Source organism: Drosophila ficusphila, unplaced genomic scaffold, assembly GCF_018152265.1.
Source record: "Drosophila ficusphila isolate 14025-0441.05 unplaced genomic scaffold, ASM1815226v1 contig_128, whole genome shotgun sequence".
NCBI lineage: Eukaryota > Metazoa > Arthropoda > Insecta > Diptera > Drosophilidae > Drosophila > Drosophila ficusphila.
In genome coordinates, this window is record NW_025064017.1 from 672,174 (window position 1) to 690,780 (window position 18,607).

The 18,607-nt window shown below is 34.5% G+C and overlaps 1 protein-coding gene across 1 annotated transcript in view; it reads right to left on the minus strand.

Moving 5' to 3' along the window:
* Nucleotides 1-2,002: 2,002 nt before the first annotated feature.
* LOC108091130 (eIF-2-alpha kinase activator GCN1) overlaps nucleotides 2,003-18,607 on the minus strand; it is a 35,638-nt gene continuing 19,033 nt past the window's right edge. Inside the window, 3 exon segments of the mRNA XM_043209488.1 lie at nucleotides 2,003-8,916; nucleotides 17,326-17,780; nucleotides 17,783-18,289. Coding sequence (XP_043065423.1) covers nucleotides 2,104-8,916; nucleotides 17,326-17,780; nucleotides 17,783-18,289 — 7,775 coding nt within the window. The 3' untranslated portion in view covers nucleotides 2,003-2,103.

Here is an 18,607-nt window from a genome sequence, read left to right on the forward strand (position 1 = left end):
GACTCCCAAATGCATACTACACTTTTTTTTAAAGCGTAACTGACAAAAATTATCAGGCAGGCTCCGGTTTTCACTTTCACAAGATTCTCTCGTTTTCGTTTTTGAAAACGAGAATTGGTGCTCCCGTTTTCACTTTCACAAGACTTTTTCGTTTTCAAAAACGGGCAAGTTTTTTTTGTCGAAATGAAAAGTAAATGCCTTTTTCTACATTAAATCGGTTCTTAATTGCAAAAGGAAAAAAATAGTTGACTCCTTGGTCTATTGATGTTCATTTCACATCATCAGTAGGTCAATCTAATTCGTATTTATTTTTTAAATAATTATTTTCTGACCCCACCTTGATTTCATACATAAAATTTTTGCCGTCGGCAACAACAAATTTCGTTTTGCTAAAGGCTCGATAAATCTATTGCCAAAGTTATCGTTAATGCTGCCGTACTTGTAGTGGAACGAAACAACCACTTAAATTGAAAACGAAGAAAAAATATTTGTAAAGAATAGTTAAATAAGCTTCTTATAAATAGATATGATTAATTTCTTAAATGGTAAAAGTGCAGTAAAAAGTTGTTAAGAATAGTGGAATGAAAACTGCAAAAAGGTGGCAGCCCCTTATTATGGAAAACAGCTGATTTCTGATGGTGGCTTATTTGAAATTTTTGAAAATGTAAGTAAGACAACTTAATTTACCGATCGTCAGACATATTAAAAACACATGTGTTGCATCTAAGATGTCTCGATTTTCTTAAATAAATCAATTTCTGCCTTCTTTTGGCTTCAAAACAGGCAATTGAAAATATAAAAGTCATTTTTTCGCGTTGTTTACTTTTGACCAAAAAAAGTCAGCTGTTTAAACAATTCCGATAACGAAACGATGACAAAAAGTTTGTGAAAACCGGAGCACCAAAAACGAAAACGTACGTTTTCGCCCAAAAACGAAAACGAGAAAAAAAAGTGAAAACCGGAGCCTGCCTGTATATTTATTAAACACTTAATTTTGGTTAAAAAATTAACAAAAGATAACAAAAAACGATGATTAACATAAATTTAAAGTAATATAAAAGTAATAAAAAATAAATTTTTCAATATATATTAGAAATGGTTACTCTAGAAAATCAAAAACTGATGAAAAAGAAACGAGGTACTCGTCTTCTTTAACAGATTCTGAACGGATTCGCAGCTATTCGCAGCTGATTTTCACAGATAATACTAATTAAATATTGATTAATATTTTTAAAAAAATTTCATTATTGAGCAGTTTTGGGAACACAACTTTTACCTTTGCAGAATATTGATGTTTAGTTCTGCAAAACTTGTAAAATTGCGGTGGATAAACAATTATTTTCACAGTCACATATAGCATGCAAAATTAATAAAAAATTATAAAACCACAACCTACAAACCTTCAACTTTAATATTCATTTCACTTTCGGATATTAAACGATTGTTTTATATTTTTTTTAAATTATTAACTTAACGCTTTCAAAAGACATGCGCACGCTTTTGAGTTGATCGCTGGGTTTGCGCGCTCACTTTGCGCCCCAATTTCTCCGCAAATATGTGGAGCAAGAGAAAACTAATACTTGCTTTTAAAGCCTTGTTCTATTGATAAACAGATGCGCCAAACTTGAAATCAAAATTCCAAAATTGATTTTTTGATTTTTGGCTATGGGACCGACCACTGTGCGTTTTGTCGTCAATTATTAACCTCTTTGTTAACGTACTCTTCTGGCACTCACTATACTACGACCGGTGCCGGCGTTAGCCAACGCGAGGCCTTCGTGATTGAGAATAAGTTTCAGCTCAATGTTTCACCTCTAGTAACATTTGGGAAGAATTTTTGTAGTAATACTGCGATTTCTATAAATGATTATCAATTTAATAGTGCTGTTATTGTATTTCACAATCTATTCTCTATTAAATGGTCCAACATTAAACACCAAAGGAAGCAGGCGAAGCACCTACTGGTTACTTACCCGATAATATAAATCTAAAAAAAAATGAGTTAAACAATTGCATTGCATTTATTTATTTACAAGATATATTTATTACATCATGTTTTAAAAGTAAAATATTATCAGAAAGTTAATTAAAAGAAGGTAATGATTATGTTTGAAGTGTATCATCTAATTCTTCTTCTTTTATAATAGGCTGAGGCGCTACACGTTTTAAAACTTTTGTTACTACGTCGTTCAATGAGTCTCTGGCGCCAGACTCTAAAAGGTCTAAAACTTTTGAAAAAGTTGCGTCGTCAGATCTTAACCTTAAAATAGAAATTAATGCTAACTCGGAGTTTGATTTTACATATCCATTTTTTTCCTTAGTGCCATTCACTAACATCGGAACCAAATACTTCAAAACATCAAGATCAATTTGATCAGCCGTCAAACTTTTAGAAAGGTGGGTACAGCTTTTTGCGACCAGTTGTTTGACATCATTGCTAGAATGATTCATAGACCTTGCAAGTGGAATTATGACATTGAAAGGAAGTTCGTAATTATTAACAAGGTAGTGCTCCAAGAGATAAGTTGCGGCCCTTATGGCATTGCATGCAATTGGCACTTTGTCTGATAACATGTTGGTTAAAATAAAAGATGTAATTTTGTCATGCAGATTTGTGGTTAGTACTTCGTGGGGACATTCTTTCAAGGCAACAAATAGAATGACCGTGTGTCCATGCTTTAATGCTAAATCGTCTATGTTATCTGTAAGAATTAAATTATTAAATAAATCATCGACTTGACCAGCCGCCATGTACTTTAACATGGCTCCTACGCATCCGCCAACCGATTTTCGAGTGACATCTTCTGGGTGCGCGATTAAACCTAATAACGTAACATAAATTTGTTTTTTTATAGGTTCAGACATTTTATCTCCAGATCGGGTAACAATACTACGAAGAGCGTGAAGCATTGTTTCTCTAACAGAGGAATCATCTGCATTTTTTATTCCATTATGAATTTCATTAAATAATGGATCTGCTCTTGAGTGAATTGCAACTAATTCTGAAAGAGCTTTTCCGGCTTTCATCCTTACACTTCTGTTTTGATCATGCAGCGCTTTAAGAAATGTGGTCTGAAGTTGTGGTAAGAACTGTTTTAATAAAACACCAACTTTATGAAGCAAAATTGACAAAGTTTCCAATACAGCAGCCTTAACCGCTGAATTAAAACGGTCGCCCAAAATTCGTATTAATGGACCAGTTATGTGGACTACAGAAGGCTGCAAAGATTGTGCGCTAGTAAGAAAAATAACTTCACCAAGTCCTTGTGCTGCGTTTTCTTTCTCCTCTGGCAGCCCATTTAAAATAGCTTCTCGAAAAACGGGTAATAGAGGAGTTATTCCTTTTGGCAAACAAAATCCTGGAAGCTCCGGACTTTTCAACTCGCTTGCTGCAAACCTAACTGCTTGGCGGACATCAGAAACGTGAGAGATTTGCTGAGTGGCATTCAGGCCTTTAATTACAGCATTGAGAGCTTCCCATGATTTCTGCAAAATATCTTTATCGTTATCAACTAACAGTTTAAGTAGGCATCTTAAAAGCTGAGGTATGTATTGTGAATAATTTCCTGGTGAATGAATACAAAATGCAGAAAGCAGACTTGCTGAGGACTTTCGAGTGCATAGGTCAGAGGAATTTGCTGAAATAAGTAAAGTATCCATTATCGTTCTAACTCCAGTTTCATCTGTTACTGACAATATAACAGTTTGGCAATATTCAATCTCCTGCAGTTCATTCGGAGATCCATGAGCGTCTGATAAAGCCTCCAATAACGCAGCTAATATTTTTGGCAAATATTTTGTTAAAGCTTCACCAGCAACAGAAACGAGAATAGACAATGCTTTTGTATTTACTGGTGGAGAAGTTAATTGGGGCACAAGATACGGCAGCACCACTCTCGATTTAATAGACATTACTTGTCTAAGTCCGTCCAATGTATTTTCAGCGATAGATGGGTCCGGGTCTGACAGACCTTCAAGCATAAAAGGAAGAATATCATCCAAAGCTCGAGAGCCTACTGTGCTATGCAAAGACTCAAAAGTTTTTGCTGCTGCTTCTCGAACTTCAGGCAAGGGATCGCACAATGCCTTGCGGACTGTGGGAACTAGACTATGTACAAACGTTAGAACCATTTCTTTTGATGTTGACGCCATTATTTCAGATAAGCCTATGCAGACTCCTTGACGTTGATCGGGATGATCAGAGTTTAATCCATTTTCCAGGATAGGAATAATTTCTGGTAAGACTCTTTCCCCTAGTTTTCTTACCAAATCTCCTAAAGTTCGGGCAGCCACTTGTCTTTTATCATAACTAGTGCTTGCTAAACATCCTAGAAGTAAACCAAATAATGTCGGAAGGATTTCGCGTAAAGTCCTGGGAGTATTTGTCACAACGACCTTCCATACATGCAATGCTGCCTGACGAACCATTAAGGATACATCGCTTCGTCCCATGTAAAGTCCGGATAAAACTCTGTTTCGACGTTCATCGCCTAAAAAGCGAATAATGGCTGCATGTGAATGTTCGGTACCAAAATTATCGTCTTCACTAGCTGTTTCCGTAGTCATCTTCCCAGAAACTCCAGATATACGATATAACAAATCTCCTAGTAATTGAACTGAACTATATCTTATCCTCCAATTATCATCAAACAGTCCTTTTTCAAGCTCGGGAAGTAAGAGTGCCACAGCAGTTTCTGCATATAAATTAACAATTCGCTGACCTGCCTTTAAGGCAGTATCACGAACATATTCGCTTTCATCTGCTAAAGCTTTTAAAATCGGATTAATAATTTGGCCGATGTATGGTGTAAATTCTTCTGGAAATGCTCCAGGCATGTATATAAACATCATTATGTATCCATCCTTTACGTGTGGTGCAATATCAACTCTTTCAGCAGTTAAAATAATTTCAGGCATAAGTTTATGCATTTTTTCGACACCAAGTCCACCTACTACCTCGGAGAGTCCTTGTGCTGCTCCACTGCGATCCACACTGCTTGACTCAGAAGTTAAAGTTTCCATTAACCATGGTAACAAATTTTCAAATGAACTTTCACCCATACCCTTCACCATTGCACCGAGCGCTCGAGCTGATACAGCACGCACTTCAGGAACTGGATCTAATAAAGATGATTTAAGGCCAGGAATTATGCTTGGTAAATATGGCGCTAAATCCTTCTGGTCTGTTAATGAATACATATTACCTATTATTTGTGCCGCCATTTTTCTAGTTTCTGTTGATCGGTCCATAAAGGCACGTTGGACTACTGGCATTATTAAGGCCAATGAAGGGGCATCAATAAAATGAACAAACTTTGTTCTAAGTAGGCTTTGAAGACAATTTGAAGTATTGTTTGAGGGATCTTCCAATGCAGCCAAAAGCACAGGCACTATTGCCTGAATTTCCGGATTTTTAATCACAGATCCTATTACTTTAAGAGCTTCTGCACCCGATTCTTGAACTTTAGTGTGAGAGTCTCCCAAAACTTCAATTAGTTTTGGAACTATACTAGGTAGGCAGGATGAAAGCTGTTTTGGTGCACAAAATGCCATTGCACCTAATAATTCAACAGATGCCGTTTTTGTTCTCCAAGAATCTTCATCAAGAGCTTCTAAAAGGGATGGAAGCACAAGTTTAACTCCATGTGCCGACAATTTACCCATGACTACTTTTGCTGTGTCATCGGCTGCCTGTCTGACATATTGAGAAGGATCACCAAAGCACTGTAACAAATGTGGCAGTACATGAACTATGTAGGGTTCAAATAGTCGACCAAGAGTTGTACATAAAACTTCAAATGCAAACAAAGCTCCTTCTCTGGATCTATAATTTTTTTTTTCTTGAATATATGTTGTCAGTTTTGACATTATGTCTAGTTGTTTCAAAGATAAAATACCAAGACCTTTGACTATTCCAGCGATACCATAAGCAGCTCCACGTCTTTCACCATATTTGTCTGACTTAGCCAGTGAATGTAAAAGCTTTTTTATCATTGCAGGGGCCTCATCTTTTACAGATGGCATAAGATGAGGTAAACAGTTTGATACAGCTTCCTGAACTTGTTGGGACGGAGTAGACAGTGCTGTTAATAGTCTTCTTACAATTGGATCAATTCGCTTGTCTTCTTTTTCTAAATGTCGTGCTAACGAACCCATTAAAATAACAACAGCTTGCCGAATGTTGTCATAACTTTGAGATTTTGGTGCTTTATCGAGAAAATCCTCAAACACAGGTAACAAATTAACTATGGTTTTATTACCGTGTAAATCGACTATTTTTAATGCAGCTGCTAACATTTCTTTGTGTACGATATCCTCTCGATCTCCAAGTCCTTGTGATACCATAAAATTCATGATAACATTAATATCTTCAATAGATAATAAAGGGGCAATAGTGGAGAAAGCAATAGCCACACCCCTTCGTGGTTTCCATTGATCGGTGGCCGGTTTAACTTCCCGGTCGAATTGATCCAACACAGCTGGTATTAGCGACAACTTTTCAGTGTAAATAGAAAACAATTTCTTTATTACACTCTTTATTAAGGTTTCATTATCAGCTATAAGAGGCATTAAAGATTCAGCAGCTGATTTTTGAATACATAGTTCGGGATGCATCACATCATAAATTATGTCGTCAAACACAGGGTAAGGTAGGTTTGCCTTATTCCAAATAAAGACAGCCAATTCTCTGTTTTTTTCTTCTACATCATATTTGGCTATCCAAAATCGTTTTACAATACTTTTTTCGAGGTAATTATCAATTTTTATATGATCTACAATTCCATTTACCATTAATTTTAACGATTGTAAAGAAACGTTTCTTACGGTATCAATATTGTGTTGTAAGGCTTCTAGAAATAGGGTTATAATTTTGTTGTCTGGGCTTGCACAAGAAACACCCCCACTTGAAGATTTTGCAACTTCTAAGATAGCATCAAAAATTTGTGCTTCCAGTATTGGTTTGTTTCTAAAAAGATGCAATAAAATTTCAAATATACCAAATCTGGGCATCAACTTTGGATTGCAATTAATTGTTGCGCTTGTATGCATTGCAATTATTTGTATGCCTTTCGAAATGAGTTCTTCATTTGGACCGTTATTTAACAATATTAACGCTCGCTTAAGAAACTCAAAAGCATAAGAAAATGATGGAGAGTCAAGTAAGTTTGAATTAACATAACTTTCAAGATCATTAATAATATTTTCTATAGCTTTGTCAATATTTATAGCATCAAATTCAATTTTTGAAATGTACGAAGGGTTCTGAAGCTTTATTGTCACAAGTCCAATGTCACGCCCAAGGTTTGGCTGAGAAATAAAGCACAGATGATGCAAAAATAAATAAAGGTCTGTAAGAACCTCTGCAGTTAGAGGGCTTCTTGAAGCTTGCAAAATATCGTCCAATAAATTGTAAAAATGTTCGGCAATTTTTTCTCCATTGCCGGAACATGATGCTTTCAGCAAGCTTATTTTACAAATCAGTGTTTGGTAAAGCGTGTGCATTCTTAATTTAACTTGTAGTTCCTTTTCCATTTGATTTTTTATCTGTTCTTCTTGTTTTTGAGTATACTTTATAGTTTTAATTTTTCCTTCCCTTTCCCTTTTTTCATCAATTTCACGACGAAGTTGAATCTCTTCTAATTGTTCCTTGTAGCTGTATACTTTGTTCTCTCTTTTAATACGAACTGTTTCATATTGAGAGTCTATATGCGGTATAACACTTTTATCAAACAACTCTCCTTCAGGAGTCAAATATGTTAAATATTCCTCATCAGAAGCATGATAATTGGAAGTGTCACAAAGGTAGTTTTTTAAATGTGCTACAACTAATGAAACTATAGGATTGGGACAAATTCGAACCAGTGCTGATATGGTGTTTTCGTATTGGGCACTTGCTTTAAAATTTTCAATGTATTCAATAACTATTTCATTTTTTTTACCTAATATTAAATGTTTTGGATCTAAATTGAAATTTTGCTGGATGGTCTTTTCCCAAAAATATGCATCATTAAACACGATTGCCGGATGATGTGAAATAAGCAATATATCCATAGCAACATCTACAGATTCTTCACATGTAATATCGCCTAAATTTGTCAAAGTTAATAATGCGTCTACATACGCTAGAGTAGGAGTTCCAAATTGATCAATACAAATGTCTCCCTCATGTTGAATGTTTACCAAATTAATACGTTTTCCAAATTCAAATAAAGCTAACTTTACGAATTCTATTCCTTTCGAAGCACTTAATATTTTTTTGACCTCTTTGGATGTATGCTTTCGAACTTTTACTGAACTACTACATAAGTTATAAACTAACGTTCGAACTAAAGGTTCTAGCTCCCCTTTAATTTTATCAGGATATAAAATAAGTAAAAATCTTGCCATCATCGATAAGTTGCATAGTGTCTCAGCCGATGCTATTGCCGTAAACTTTTCATTAAAGAAATAATTTTTGGTCATATCAAAAACTGAAGACCAAAAAAAGTTGTAGTCTTCTGACGGCTTTTCTAACGTAAGCATTATACAGGCAATGCAGGCTGCCTCGGATAAATTAGACAATTGTGATGAATTTTGCAATGCTTTTGTGTAAAACGAAACAAGATCAGGTAGAATAGCGATGTGGTTATTAGTTTTGGTATTTTGAATTGATAAAAGAAACCATTCAAGATAACTTTGCCGAATTATTTGGTTTGTGTTTTTCAACTGGATGCCAGATTTAAAAATAGTAATAATTACACTTGGTAACTCATTACTAAATTTTTGAGTCCACAAAGCAAACATGTCCAAGGTACAGCATATTACTTTCTCCTGGGTCTCGCATTCCAATGATTTCGAAAATAGGGCGACGGCTTGATCCAAAATGTTGGGCAAATCGTTTTGGCTTAAGTTGCTCAAGCTCAAATATCCAGCTCCCTGAAAAAGAAACACATAAGAATCACTGAATTTTTATATATAAAAAATTCTATAAATTTTTATATATAAAAAATTCTATATAGCAATCGTTTGATTTTTGGTAGTAAAAAAAAGTTAAATTCAAAACCGCTTTAATAACACAAATCTTTAGTAACTAGATTTTTTTCTATTGTTTTCTATTTTGAGTTTGAATTTTTAGTGCGAGTTTGCCATTATTTTCAAATCTTTTCAAATTGATAGACTAGTTTTAATAGAAACAGAGAGACGGTCGGACGTACATGGCTAGGTCGATTTAGATGGTGATGATGAAAAAGAATACATATACTGTATGGTGTCTACGCTGTCCTCAGTGCGTTGCAAACAACTGACTTAATATAATTATTATTGTAAATTAGTATTAGAGAATTACTCAATAAGCCCGTGACAACTTATACACATTAAAAAATTAATGATTTTTCCATGTCTCTGAGTTCAATCAGAACTTACCATGCAGCACAAAACAATTAAGGACCATAAAAATCCTTTACAGAAAAATAAAAAATAAGAAATGGCTTTTGCCTAGGGTCAACGTTTTGCAAACTTCTTATATATTATACTATACTCGTATACCGTGCAGCAATAGATCGCCTTGGAACTATTTTAATTCCTATATTACTCCTAATTTTCACACCACTATGGAGGTAGAGGTTTCTTTATAAACGACATGTTTGCTGACGGCATAACTTTCAAACAGGCAATGTTACTGATCATGAGAACCAAAAAGGAAGCTAGCTTCGGTAAGCCAAAGCTTATATACCCTTGCAGACATCAAATATGTCGAACAAAATACATAAAGGCTAAACAGCATCGATGCTATGACGATTTTTCTATTAATTTTCCATATTGTTCATATGACAGCTATATGATATAGTCGTCTGATTTTGATGAAATTTAATTTGTAACTCAAGACTCATTAGAAAACTCTATATTCCAAAAATCATGATTGTCTTTTTTTTATTTCCGTTATTTCATATAGATGTTTCGATCTTTCCTATGGCAGCTATATGATATAGTACTCCGAAAATTAAGCCCACAAGCAGCAAAAATAAACAAATGCATCAAAAGTTACGAAGAAAGTACCAAACAATGCACAACAAGAAATCGATTTTCTGTTCTGAGTGACCCAAAAGAAGATAATACCGTTCAAAAACCTCAAAAACCACCAGCAATTTTTGTATGTCAGGCAAATGTTCCGAATTGGTAAAAAAAAAAAAAAAAACTAACCAAATTGGAGAAAACCATTTTTATGTTATATCCTTAAAAAAGAGTAATATAAACGAAACAAAAATACAATACACCTTGGTAACGGAAAAATAAGTTACTATTAAAGAAATCGAACCATTCTGCTTAAAAATGTAGTCATTGTTGGGGAAACCCCACTGCAAATTACAGGAGTTGTCCTGTCTATAAAGAGTTGAAAAGTCGACTAGGCCAATACATAACTGCAGCTCGAAATCCTGGAACCCGAAACATTTCTCCATTTATACGACCACGATCCCGGGAGTCTTTTTTGCACAGTAACAACAACGAGACGAACGCCTCAGTATCTAAGCAGACAGGTTAGCAAACCACTGCTGATACAGTGCGGCAACAAACATTGAACCAGATTCCAGAAACTACTGATCAACATTCCAATGCAAACACACAATTGCCTAATGGCGTAGAAGCAATGCTGGCAACTATAGCCAACACAATGGTTGCAATACAGGGCCTGTAACTTTTGTAATATTTCAAATTTAGATCTGAAATTTTTTGAGAACATTTTTGGAACATATATCTATACGATAAGCCAAAAAAAAATCAATTTTTTTTTGCCACAAGGTGAGAACCTGCCTTAAGATCTAACCAAATATGTCCTACAAACCTGATATCGAAAACTTAATTAAACAATTTACGGAGCCAATGTACACTACTGTCTGAAGAAACACACGCCTAAATAGGCAGATTGAGTCGCCTACAGGAATTGCGCCTAATGGCAAGTCCACCGGTCTCCGGCTTCCGAAGAAAGACTTATATCAGCGTCCCATATATTAAGGGGTTATATACCTTTTTCACCAGAGAAATACAGGGTTTTTATTTATTTTTTTTTAGCATGTTACCATTGTTTTATTTAAATACAATATAAATTTTATCAACGTACGTGTCCTTAAGTAAATTCGTATAAAATTTCGACTGAAACTATTCATAATTGTGGAAGTTATAGTCCTTGCCGCAGAAGTCCTTTTTTCAGTAGTGGCTCACGGTGAGCATGAAAACAAGGAAACGGCTCAACAGAAAAAAAAAATAAAAAAACTACGTTAGTTTATAGTGTTACCTAGTTCGTGAACGAAGGATTTTACGAAAAAAAATTTTTTACAGTTACAGTGATTATTTTTTCAAAAAAACTGATTTTTTGAGGTCTAATAATTTAGTTTTTCGCCCCAAAAAAATAGAAAAATTTGTCGAAAATAAAATTCCTTCGTTCACGAACTAGCTATTGTATCTACAAACAATCCCCAAAAATTTCAAATCGATCGATGTAGTGGTTACCGAGATATCGTGCTCACCGCAATGACCTTTTCTCAAAAATGCGATTCCGAGATAATCGCGTTTAAAGTTTTAGCTGGACATTAGGTAGTCGTGTACACCGTGCGCTATGAACGGCTGTATCTTGGGTTCTAGTGCCCCGATCTCTAAAAAATTTTGCAGAAAAATTGTTGAAGGTATGTACATAAAAAAAAATCATAAAATTTTTTTCGATTTTTTGATTTTGAAAAAGGTATATAACCCCTTAAGGGGCACAACTAGTGTGACGGCCTAAAAAAAAGGTGATTTTTGGGAATTTTTATAAATAAAACTACTTGATCAAATAATTCAAAATGACAAATTCTCGTTAAACTAGATGATATTGTCTATACCATGAACTACGATAAAAAAAAAATAAAAAAAAATGGACAAAATGGAGGCGTTTTAAAAAAATATCGAATTTTACCCAAAATTTTGGTCGTTTTTGCCTGCCAAAATTCGATTCTTTATCGGATCAAAAAACCGGTAGTTCATGGTACAGAACTATATATAGAACATGTAAAAAAAATTTGATAGTGATCGGATCATTAGTTTTTGAGTAATCACTGCAGCAAATTCGGAAAATGCTGTTTCGAGAAAAACGCGTTTTAAGATAAAATGATCGTTTGCATTGTTCTGAAAGCGGGTGCTCTTTAAATTGTTAACTTAAAAACTATTTGGATATCGATTTTAAATTTTAATATGTTATTTTTAAAAGTGTAATCTACCGAAATATGAAAAAATTTTTTTTTGATTTTTTTAAAACTACACTAGTTGTGCCCCTTATCATAGACTTTTAAAAAACAAATAATCTAAGATCAACGTGCCTACATAGAAAAATTTCTCCCACCTGCAACAAATTTCCGCTCTGGGAGCTCTCCTTGACTTACAGCCACCAGTCGAAGCCGGTATGTCTTTAAGGGGGTCTTCCTATGTGATGAGTTGAAAAAATCGATTTTTTTTTTTTTCATAAATTGCTCCCTTAACATGTCTAGAATACGGTAGTAAAGCGATTTTAGAAAATTCGAAGTCGTTTTAAAGATACAGCAGGTAAAAAGAAAGAGCGGTTCGGAGCGCTGAGTTGGCAGTTAGAAACTTTAAACGCGTTTTTCTCAAAACTGTGTTTTTCAAACTTTCCTCCATTGTATCTCAGAAACGGCTGGACCGAATTACTTGAAATTTACAGGGCACACTCAATATATGTAAACGCATGGAATGAACTATTATCAATCGAAAATTTTCAAAACTTCGATTTTTTTATAAAAAAAAAAAAAAAAAAAAAACGCCAAATTTGCAACTTTTTTTTCAAATGTCTATCAAAAATCCAATTTTTTTATATTCATTTGATTGTAGTTCATTCCGTGCATTTAAGCCTACAAATTAAAACGCCGTTAAGTTTTTTTTTATCAGATCAGCCGATCAGCCGGAATCGTGGAGGAAGTGGGAGATCTTTTTTTCGAGGCGGGGGTGTTCAGAGCGCTGTAACTCTAGTTTGACCGAATATTTTTTGCTGAAATTTTTTATTTATACTGTCCAAATATGTGTTAATAAATGATAAAAAACTTGAAGCTCTAAATATTTACTGGTCGTAGAAAAAAATCCTAAAATAACCCTAAAAAACAGGCCGTCACATAGGAAGACCCCCTTAAGATCCCAAACAGGTGCATGGAGGCGCATCGACGAAGAAAAGTCAAAATCTTTGCCTCTCACCTACAAAACGTCTTTAAACCCCATACTCCAATAAATCAATTCACTATCCCGAACGTCACAACCCTAGAGCCCTCTTCCCCGACTTTCTTACACCATCAAAAAACAGCTGATCCCAAAAAAAAAAATCCTGGCTATGACTAATTTCGCCCAAGATGATAATTGAATTAACTCATTGTGCACTTATTTGCAATATGTACTTCCATATTTAATTCAATACTAAAATGGGGCTACTTCCCTCGCCAATGGAAAAAGTCAGTCATAAAGATGATTTCTAAGCCAATCAAATATAAATCTCAACCGTCTTCCTACAGACCCATCAGTCTACTGCCTTGTCTATCAAAGTTGGTTGAAACACTTCTACTATATACCTACGAACATTCCTTGATAGAAACAGTTTGATACCCTCGCACCAGTTTGGATTCAAAGAAAATCATAGAACTATAGAGCAAGTAAGCCGCATAACATCTGAAATTTTTACACTCAACCGAGACTTGTCCACCACTAACCCTAAATAATACATAAATTCCACAAGTGGACAAAGTCACCTACCTTGGTATCCACTTAGACAGGCGACTTACCTGGAGGAAATACATAGGAGCAAAGCATACCTGCTAAAACTTAGGGCCAGCAGTTTCCATTGGCAAATTAACTACCGCTCGCCTCTCCAACTACTACTTTATAACTCCTTTCCAAAACCAATCTGGACCTACGGCTCCAAACTTTGGGCCAACGCAAGTAGTAGCAACATAGTAATCATCCAACGTGCGCAATCGAAAATTCTCAGAATAATCACAGAGGCCCCTTGGTACATTCCCAATGTCAAAATCCATAAAACCCGTTAACGAAGAAACTGAGAGCAAAAAAAATTAACTACATAACAAGATCAATATCACACCCAAATCTACTAGCGAGACAGCTCAACAGGAAACGACCTTGCCCCTACTCCACCTTGGCCGTTGATATAATTAAATTAGTCTCTTAATCACGTAGAGAAGACCCAATAAATAAACAAATTGTTAATTATTAATAGTTTAAAAAAAAAATCAAAGCTAATTTTATCTTTGTTCTTTAAGCTATGACATCCAAGATAACATCAACTTAAGTTTACACAGTTCTTTTTTGCTTTTCCGTTATTTTTTCATTCAACATCTTCATAGCACACAGGTAACCCAACATAACTTTAACATACGAATTTACACCTTGTAGTTTGCCAAACTGACTGTATAAATTGTGTCTAAGCGACTTGACCGGTTTGACAAACTACGAACTGTGGGCTAAACTAGTAGGGTTCAATGGTTCTTATGTTTAAGTTATATTGGGATTACCCGTGTAATAGTGAAACAAAAGTTTTCCGATTATAATGAAAAAATTTCTTGATTCAATAACCTTTTGAAAGTCGAGATACTAAAAAAAAACCATGCTTGTGTGATAAAACAAAAAAAGATGTTTGTTTGATCAGCCCCTTTAAATTTTAACTTGTCTCTAACAACTTGTCAATACGTAGATTATGTGAAATGATGTCTGTCATATAAAGAACATTCCTACCAAAAATCTAGTTGAAAAATTTGCAAAAAAAAAAAAACACTTCAAGCCAAAGATAAACAGCTGGCAAAGAATGGATCTTGTTGACAATCTGTGCGTCCTCTTGGACACAAAACTTAAATTCATATTTCAAACAATTTAATACAGCCAAGGGGGGTGCTGGAATTTATTAAACACTAATCTTTTATTGTGATCTTATCCAAATATACTGCTTACAATTAACTGGACCTACTTAACTATGCGCAGAAAGATATTTGGTGCTGCCATTATTTATAATACTATACGCGGTGAAATAGACAGTCCTTAAGGGAGGAAATACAATTAGAAGGCCTAAAGTGAGACCTATCTTTGGGAATGGATTGCAAGTAGGGAATTAAATGAATCTTAGCGATTTTTTTTTTTGCATGTTATTAGGAAATTATTGAGCATTAAAAATCAGTCAAGTTTTTTGAAAAATATTGTAATTAAGCCCATTTATGATCAATAATGTGGAGTCGTGTTTTGAGGGATGAACTTTGCGCCGTGCAGTCTCCAGGTCCAGGATCACGACTTAAGGGGTTATATACCTTTTTTATTTTAAAAAAATCGAAAATTTTTTATAGCTTTATCTTAAAGAACAACTCCTTGAGAACATTTTCCCAAATTTTCATGGAGATTCGAGCAGTAGAAAAAAAAGTTAACCGCGCGCCTCGTCGCGGCCCGAAACTGAACTTAAAACTTTAAACGCGAATATCTCGAAATGGTGTTTCTTGAAAAATGACTTTGCGGTGATAAGGATTGCCGGAAAACTACTGAACCGATTTACTTCAAATTTTTTTTCAAAGGTTCGTAATGAAATTATCTTGTGCTTGAACGACCGACTTTTCACGCACAAACTTTTTTCGCCGAAATGAATTTTTTAGTAAAATTTCAAGTTCATTTTTAGCATAAAATGTTCCCGTATGCATACAAGAAAAAAAATCTTAAAACCGATCGTTCAAGCACAAGGAATTACACTAAACTAATGAAATTTTTTTACTTTTATGGTTTCTGTTGACCTGTTCGACCTGGGGAATTATCACCGCAAGGCTCCTTAGGAAAAAGGCCTCTAAGGGAAACAGCCACCCCTTAAAAACTATTTAATATTTTTCCACGAAATTTTGCACAAACATTGTTAATAAAGTGTACTATCAAAAAATTAAAACATCCGTGTAATTAAATAATTGCTACATACCTAAAAAAAATCCGAACTTTCCACTTTTTCTTCGACAAAGAAGGTATATAACCATCTAAACAAAAAACAGCAATTGGACATTAAACTTAAAGGTACAGCGCACACAGCGTTGCCAGTTTTTTTTTTTGCCAAGTCGGGACTTAGGAACTTTTTTAGTGAAAAAAGCGGGACTCTTACGTCGAAAGCGGGACATAATAAAAAACGTATATAATCAGAAGTTTTTAAAATATTTACTGCTTCACTGCACTAAAACAAACGGTAATCGTTATTCTTTCGTTGATAATCGTACGTTTTCGTGAAACAGAAAATTATAAGCAAATGATGAAAATAAGGAAAGAGCGAAGAGAAAGATAGGAAGTCGCAGTCGCACGCGCCTCTCTCACTCCTGAGCGCTTCATCAGCCCGCACGTTCGAATTATCATTAAAAAGCGGGACTGAACCTGTCCCGCGCGGGACATTTAATTTTAATTTAAAAATCGGGACGTCCCGCCAAAATCGGGACGTCTGGCAACGCTGAGCGCACAACATGAATTAATTTGAGGTTAAAAAAAATGTTTAAAAAAACACTTTTTTTCGACTTTGTTCGTAAAAAAACATGTTAGAACAAACAAATATGAAAAACCGGTATATTCATGTTGTGGAGAATTTAATTTCAAACATAATGCAAAAAAACCGCATTCGATTTAAAAAAAACCTCTGACCTATACATTGCACGGCGACTTTGAAAACACGACTTTTCAGTAGAAGCGTTTAAAGTTTACGTTGTGCCATTTCAGCCATTGACACGGACTCACTAAATTGCGTATTACTTTGAAAATAAGTACCGGACGGTTTTATGTATTTACAGGCTTATTCCCAGAAATATTTAGAGTACATTTGGCCAAAACAAAAATTTTCGAAAAAAAAAAATGTTCTAATTGTATTTTCCCCCTTAACTGACCAGCCTACATGCCTAAAAACTCTGGCTAGAAAGTTTTTAAGAAACGAAAACCACTATTATTTTCCTTTTGCAACATGATTCCATGTTTACACAACCAAAATGTTTTAAAACGGTAGTCCTTTCTTTATAGAAATATTTTTCTAATATGTATTAGTGTTACCAATTATGAGCATAACAAAAATTGCGAAGCTTTCATGATAATTCCATTAATTTTCTGGTATTTCTCCGATTATTCCTATGCGTTGAAAACTTTTAACTGAAATTATAATTTCCTACCCTTGCAATTGAATTTAAAATTTTAAGTTAATCTGTTTGCAAAACAAGAAATGCGCAACGTAACTAACGAGATGAAAGTTAAAAGGAATGTTAAAAGCTTACTTAAACGCTCCCTAAAATACAACAATTTAGGAAAGTAGATTACCTGTAATATATTAAGTCTATATTCAATCACATTTATTTTGCCATCGGATCCATTTAACACAGAGAAAATTTGTTCTAGTAGTTCCTTTACAGTAACCCAATCAGAGCATTTTGTGGATATAAGCTTTAGGGATTCAAGTGACTCTCGTCGTGCGATTTCTCCTTTACTGTATAAGTTTTTTATAAGAACATTTCCAACTTTTTGAGCATAACGACTGCAATCGAAATTCAACATATCAAAAATTAATCCAATGCTTTCAAGTGTGTTTTCGGGGCTTCTTAATATTGCCCTTTGCAACGGAGGGTAAATATAAGAATCAAACTCAGATTCGGTAAGTAACTTCAATAATGGCTTGCAGGCTATAATAAGCGATTTGTCAGGTTTGCATTTACTCGAAATCATACTTTTTACAAAATATTCCGATAGCTTTTCTGTATGTTTTTTTGATATCACTTGTGTATTTTTTTTGATTCAAATTCAATCATGGCCATAAACATAATGGTGACGTTGGTAGTAGCTTCCATTTGAAATAACATGTCCAAAGTTTCTATAAAAATTGAAGTATTGTCCCACAGCTCATATAATATTTTTGTTCTCGCCTCTGTAATTCTTTGATTTTGCGTCAATAAAGTTATTTGATAAAATAACGTTTGATATTCAATGAATTTTATTTTTTCAGTTTTGAAGATATTCGAATCACGGTCTGCTTGTTTCTGTATTAAAGAAATCCATCCCAATGCAATTATGGCTGGTTTACAAGATTTTTGAGGGGGAACACCAACAAGTTCTTTGAATAGCAGAGCTTTAAATACGTTAAGCATATGTTCGATTGTTAAATCATGATGAATATTTACAAGATCAACCATAAGTTCTCTAACCAACCGTTGAGAAGCTGGATCTTTATATTTCGTAATCGTAGTTCCAATGACCCTACATATACCTCGGATTATTGATGAATTTATACCTGTAAATAAAAATATTACCAATTTATTTGTAATAATCATTTTAATATTTTAATTCCATAATTTTCTATAAGGTAAGGGGATGTGAGTCGATTGGTCAGGGAAGGCACTTGCTACTTTAAAACGTATATACATATGTTTTGTTTGACAAGGATGCATTGCACAAGTCGATATAGACAATAACTTCGTCTGTCCGTCAGGTATGCAGCACAACGGTTATAAAAAATAAACGATTTGACTTTCCCCACAAAGTTTAAATTGCACACTATTGATTACACAGCCACACAAAAAAAATATTTTTCGGGCCTGGAGGTCAGACC